Source organism: Trichechus manatus, unplaced genomic scaffold (genome assembly GCF_000243295.1).
Source record: "Trichechus manatus latirostris isolate Lorelei unplaced genomic scaffold, TriManLat1.0 scaffold00172, whole genome shotgun sequence".
Taxonomy (NCBI): Eukaryota; Metazoa; Chordata; class Mammalia; order Sirenia; family Trichechidae; genus Trichechus; species Trichechus manatus.
In genome coordinates this window covers 5,325,352-5,331,351 of record NW_004444108.1, presented here as the reverse complement: position 1 = coordinate 5,331,351, position 6,000 = coordinate 5,325,352, and the positions used below count along the sequence as shown (strand labels likewise).

General features: G+C 42.3%; 1 protein-coding gene across 1 annotated transcript in view; it reads left to right on the top strand.

Annotated features, from left to right (window-relative positions):
• Nucleotides 1-542: 542 nt before the first annotated feature.
• LOC101355812 (rho GTPase-activating protein gacJ-like) overlaps nucleotides 543-6,000 on the top strand; it is a 115,212-nt gene continuing 109,754 nt past the window's right edge. The window contains 1 exon segment of the mRNA XM_012558533.1: nucleotides 543-750. Within this exon segment, the coding sequence (XP_012413987.1) occupies nucleotides 543-750 (208 nt within the window).

Below are 6,000 nucleotides of genomic sequence, written 5' to 3'. Positions count from 1 at the left end.
GCCCCCCCGCCCCCCCCCAAAAAAACATTGCCATCCAGTCAATTACGACTTCCCTTGAGTCAATTCCGACTCACAGTACTCCAGTAATTGGAAAATAAACTACTGAAACCGTGCGTTTGGTCTGGGGCAGTTCAAGGCTGGGCCTGAGAGCGGTGGAGTTCCTTATAGCTAATCTGCGCCGAGGTACGTCGCGCCTGGGCTGCGGCGGGTGGGGCTGTGGGCTGTGCGCGGGGCTGCCACAGTCCGAAAATGGGCTGGCCCCGCGCGCCGAAAAGGCGCGTTCCCAGCGCGTGCCTGCGTCCCCCGGTGCAGGCCCCACGTGAAGCTGGGAGGCAGCCGGGCGGTGTCGGTGCGGGCGCGCACTGCCCCAGCATCGTGGGGACCAGGGGCGGCCAGTTGGACCCAGACCCATCTCTTCCGAGCTAAGGACGCGCGACTCCTCTGAGCCTCGTGGTTCTCACGCCTGCCCTCGTGGGGTCTGTGCGGGCAGGAGATTCAAATCCCTTGAGCGTGGCAGCCGGCCAGCCGGACGGCAGAGCAGAATGCGCGCGGCTGCGGCACCGGCCTTGCCCGCCAGAGTGGCCTCTCCGGCCTGGAGTGCGCAGACCCGTACACCTCCCGGACGCCAGGACGCCCTTGTGAGGGCTGTTTCCGGGACAGGAAAAGTGATTTCTTCCTGCATTGAAGAAAACGGTTTGCATAGCAAAGAAGGAATCCTGCCTGGAGAAGGACTGATTTCGAAACTCAAGGGTAGGCTGGTGAGGGTCTGCTACTGGGAACTCCGTGTGAAGAGGCTCCAAGACAAAGACTTAACATTAAATACACTGGACCAAAAAAAATCTAAATTAAAGTCAGCAACCTGTAAAATATTTGTATAGCGCACTTACGAAGATAACACGCGAGGAGGTTGCACGGTATGCAGAAAGCAACACGTGTGTTATTTTCGTAAAAATATGGCAATGACTTAACAGAATTTCTATGGCAGGAAGAAATGGTTAACAAATATTTTAGCATTTCGTATTTATATAATTATCTGTAACTATGTATTATCATAGATAATTACGTATGAACTTGCATAAACATTATGTGTTATTGACGTATTGACATCTGACTGAGATTGGTCCCTCCTTTGAGGTATAACACAAGTAAAATTATAAACCTAAGTCTGAAAATCCCCACACACCAAGTAGTATTGTTCCTATCAGTAAACATATTTCTCTAATGATTTACCACTCATAGAACACTTCCACAGTCATTCTTCAGAGATCTCATTTTATCCTTAGAGTTGTATCAGTAAAGATTATAAAGACGATAGATATTGTTTACTTAAATTGGTACCATATGTATTCATTTTCTACTTGTTACTTCCCAATTAAAAAGTTAGATACAGAGAGTCCAAATGCTTAACATACTTTTCTGGTTGCACAGGTAAATGGAAACAATGTGTTGTTATGTGCCTTCCAGTCCATTCCAAGTCATACTGATCCTATAGGACAGAGTAGAACTGCTCCACCCGGGTTTCCAAGGCTGTAATCTTTACAGGAGCAGATCACCAGGTCTTTTCTCCAGTGGAGCCACTGGTGTTTTCAAACCTCCAGCCTTTTGGTTTGCAGCCGAGCGCTTCACCATTGTACCACCAGGACTTGGCGTTCTAGATATGCTATCACATCAGTATAATCCTAAAAGTCCTTTGGAAAAATAACATCTTAAAATATTGAGTATATTGTTGTTTGCCATCAGGTTGATTCTAACTCATGGCAAACCCATGTGTTACAGAGTAGAACTGCTCCATATGGTTTTCTTGGCTGTAATCTTTATGGAAGCTGTTTGTCAGGCCTTTCTTCCAAGGAGCCGCTGGATGGGTTCAAACCACCAGCTTTTAGATTAGCAGTTGATTGCAAGCCACTTGTGCCACCCAGACTCCTCATTTTAAGTATACACTCACATAAACGATCTTTATTTTTGTTAGGCTTGCGTTTACTTATGATTTACCAAGCTAGTTTGAAATGCTTAGCTCTTTGTGGGCATTAAAAATAAAAATTAAAAAAAACTAAACCCATTGCCGTCAAGCTGATTCCAATTCATAACGACCCTATAGGACAGAGTAGAACTGCCCTATAGGGTTTCCAAGCAGTGCCTGGTGGATTTGAACTGCCGACCTTTTGGTTAGCAGCTGTAACTCTTAACCACTACACCACCAGGGATTCCTATGGGCATTTAGTTTCCTTTAATTCAGGGCCTAGGGATCAAACACTCAGAAAATAAAAAGGTAAATCTTCTAATGTGGAAATAAATAAATAAAACTCTCTATTCAATAATGCTGGTTGGTTAAGTGAAGACATTTAAACTTTTATGTATTGATAGTCATGTTGAACTAGTTATTATGGAGTTTTAAAAAATGGTAATGTGTTATTTATTTATTTACTTATTTATTTTCCTGGAGGTAAGATGGTGTTGTGGGTGTCAAAAGAACCACAGGGACTTTTCTGAACATGTGTAAAAGCTGAATTACAAGGGCCATATTCTTCACAACTTTATCAGTTCAAGAAACCGGAATAAGGACTATCTTCTTAATAATGGACAAATCTATAATATGTATTGAGGCATCCTTCCATAATTCCTAATGCTGTATTTTTTGCACAACCAATATAAAACTCATATACATTTTTTTGTTTTTTTTTTTTTTGTGTGTGTGTAATAAATGATCATCTAGAGGCAAGAAAGTTCATGTATTTTTTTTTTTTAACCCACCAGAAGGAAAACACACACACACAAAAGCAACACAGAAGGAAGACTAGTAGTTGTCCTCTCAGGAGCCCACACATACTATGCATGTCTGGCCATGCTGACATCTACCTTCTCTTCTAGAACTGGGAGCCAAGGGCTCTAGACACAAACTGTTTGAAGGCCCTTGGTGCTCTGGGAGCTTATTTAGTGCCTATTATAGAAAGAAATACTTCCGTTTATAGCACTGTGGCTCATTTACGTATTCCTGTGTTAGGCTATCTCTAGATTTACTTTCTTCCCCATGGTAAACTGGTATCAAATAAAACTATCACAAGGAAAGATTGGCCCTGGGTGGAAATACTAATGTTTTTTGTTGGTCTGCACAAATTGTCCAAGATCACACTACTAGTGGTTGAACATGGCTCTATGTACTTTGTAACTCATTTAATCCTCTCAAATGACCTTATGAATAATAATAAAAAAAGAAACCCATTGCCATCGAGTCAATTCCAAGTCTATAGGACAGAATAGAACTGCCCCGTAGGGTTCCCAAGGAGCAGCTAATGGATTCGAACTGCTGACTTTTTGGTTAGCAGCCATAGCTCTTAACCACTGCGCCACCAGGGCTCCACCTTATGAATAGATAAAGTGATATCACTTTATGAATAGGTATCACTTTATCCCTATTTTACAGATAAGGAGACTGAGGCTCAGAGAGAATAAACAACTTGCAGTAGTTATACAACTTGAAACTATAAACTGAGAAAAAGCTCAGGCACATGTTCACAGCAGTGCTGCAAAAAGCACTGTTCAAGGCACATAAATGTGTGTGTTTATTGGAAAGAATATGAAGGATGCTATCACCATCATTGCTCCATAGGAGAAAGATGTGGCAGTCTGCTTCCATACAAGATTACAGCCTATCGGGCAATTCTACCCTGTCGTGTAGGGTCGCTATGATTCGGAATAGCCTCAATGGCAATTCCATTTTTTGTTTTTAACCACCATCACAATAAGCAACATAATGTGAGGGTTCTACTTAAACTGGAAAAGTATCTCAAATTGTGGTTGTTATTAAGGGCTACAAAAAAAGAAAATAAGGGAGATCCATTATCAAATAAGTTGGAGACATAAAGTTATACATCCCCTCTCCCTCCAGCAAATGTTTCTGAGTCTTTAATGTGCTGCTTTGTTCCATAAATGTCCAAGAGGACATGTAGCTTTCCCAACACATGTGAACACCAATTCTTCCCCACCCCCATATTCCCACAGACAGTAGTATCTTGCAGGGCACACAATTCAGGGAGAGCTTTGAGAAATACTGACCTGGAATATCCTTACATTATCCATCTGTCTATACTAAAGCTTCATGGACTACTCAATTGCATTTCCTTCATGAAAGCTTTCCTGTTCCCCATCCTCAGAGGAAATTTCTCTTTTCAAATTCTTTGAAATTTCTGATACATAGCAGTTAGTTGATATTTATGATGTAAGGTATACCTATGAAAATAGAAATTTAAATACACATGAACACATACTGTGTTGCTCTTTTTTAGGGGGCCACTTTGGGGAGTCATGGATCACCCAAATAAATTTTTTAAATTCTTTTTTGGAGTTGGCTTTAGTGGACTAAGTTGTTGTTGTTTTTTTAATTGTGATTTAGGTGGAATTTTACAGAGAAAATTAGTTTCTCATTAAACAGTTAATACAAAAATTGTTTTGTGACATTGGTTGCCAAACCTGCAATGTGTCAACTCTCTCCCTTTCTCCGCTCCAGGTTCCCTTTTTCCATTCATCCAGTTTCTCTTTTCCTGTCCCTTCCTGCCTTCTCGTCTTTGCTTTTGGGCTGGTGTGCCCATTAGTCTCGTATACATGATTGCGCTCATGTGTGTTATTGTTGGCCCTATAGACCTGTCTAATCTTTGGCTGAAGGATAAACTTCAGGAGTGACTTCAGTACTAAGTTAAAATGGTGTCCGGGGACCGTACTCTCAGGGTTTCTTTGGTCTTTGTGTGTGTGTGAATTTGAATTTTATTCTACATTTTTCTCCCATTTAGTAGACTAACTTTTAAGTAATCTCACAATGGTGTCATCCTTTCAGGGTGAAAAGATTTCTGGAAAGAACCAAAACTATTTGGAGCAAGTTGGAATAGAGACTATCTAGTAAAGAAATAGAGTCCCTGCGTGTTGCAGACAGTTTGCATTTGATTAGTAACCTAAAGATTAGCAGTTCAGCCCCACCCAGTTGTGCTGTGATCTGCTTCCATAAAGATTTCAGCCCCAAGAAACCCCTGTAGAGCAGTTCTACTCCGTAACACATAGGATAACCATGAGTCGGCATCAACTCGAAGGTAACAGTTTCAGGTTTTTCTTTTGGTTTAGTAAAGAGATGGTGGCTAGTGGTAGAATCCTCACCTTCTGTCAGGGATTGAATTGTGTCCTCCAAAAAATGTGTGTAGCAACTTGGCTAGGTCATGATTCCCAGTATTGTATGATTGTGTTATGTGATGTGATTTCCTTCGGTGTTGTAAACTCTACCACTATGATGAGATTATATGTGATCTCCTCATGTGTCGTAAATTCTATCACTGTGATGAGGTTATACTGATGAGGTTGAAAAGATTAGTGTCTTAACGCAACCTCTTTTGAGATATACAGGAGAGAACCGAGCAGAGACACATGGGAACCTCATGCTACCAAGAAAGCAGTGCCAGGAGCAGAGCGTGTCCTTGGGACCTGAGGTTCCTGCGCTGAGATGCTCCCAGATCAAAGGAAGATTGATGACACGGACTTTCCTCCAGAGCCGACAGCTAAAGCGTTCCCCTGGAGCTGAAGCCCTGAATTTGGACTTTTAGCCTACTGGACTGTGAGAGAATAAAATTCTCCTTGTTAAAACCATCCACTTGTGGTATTTCTGTTAGAGCAGCACTAGATGACTGAGACACCTTCCATGCAGAAGACTCCCAGCCAAAGCACCTCACGAGCAGCAACCACCCGTCTGTCAGTGGGGGCTTGTGTGTTGCTATGATGCTGAACAGGTTTCAGCGGTGCTTCCAGACTAAGATAACTAGGAAGAAAGGCCTGGTAATCTCCTTCTAAAAATCAACCAATGAAAACCTTATGGATCCCAGTGGTCCAACTCACAACTGATAAACCGATCGTGGGAGCGGTGCAGCACCTGGCAGGGTTGGTCCTTTGTGTGTGAGGTCACCATGAGTCGGGGCCACCTTGACAGTGGCTAACAATAACAAAGTAATGAGATTAATTTTCTTG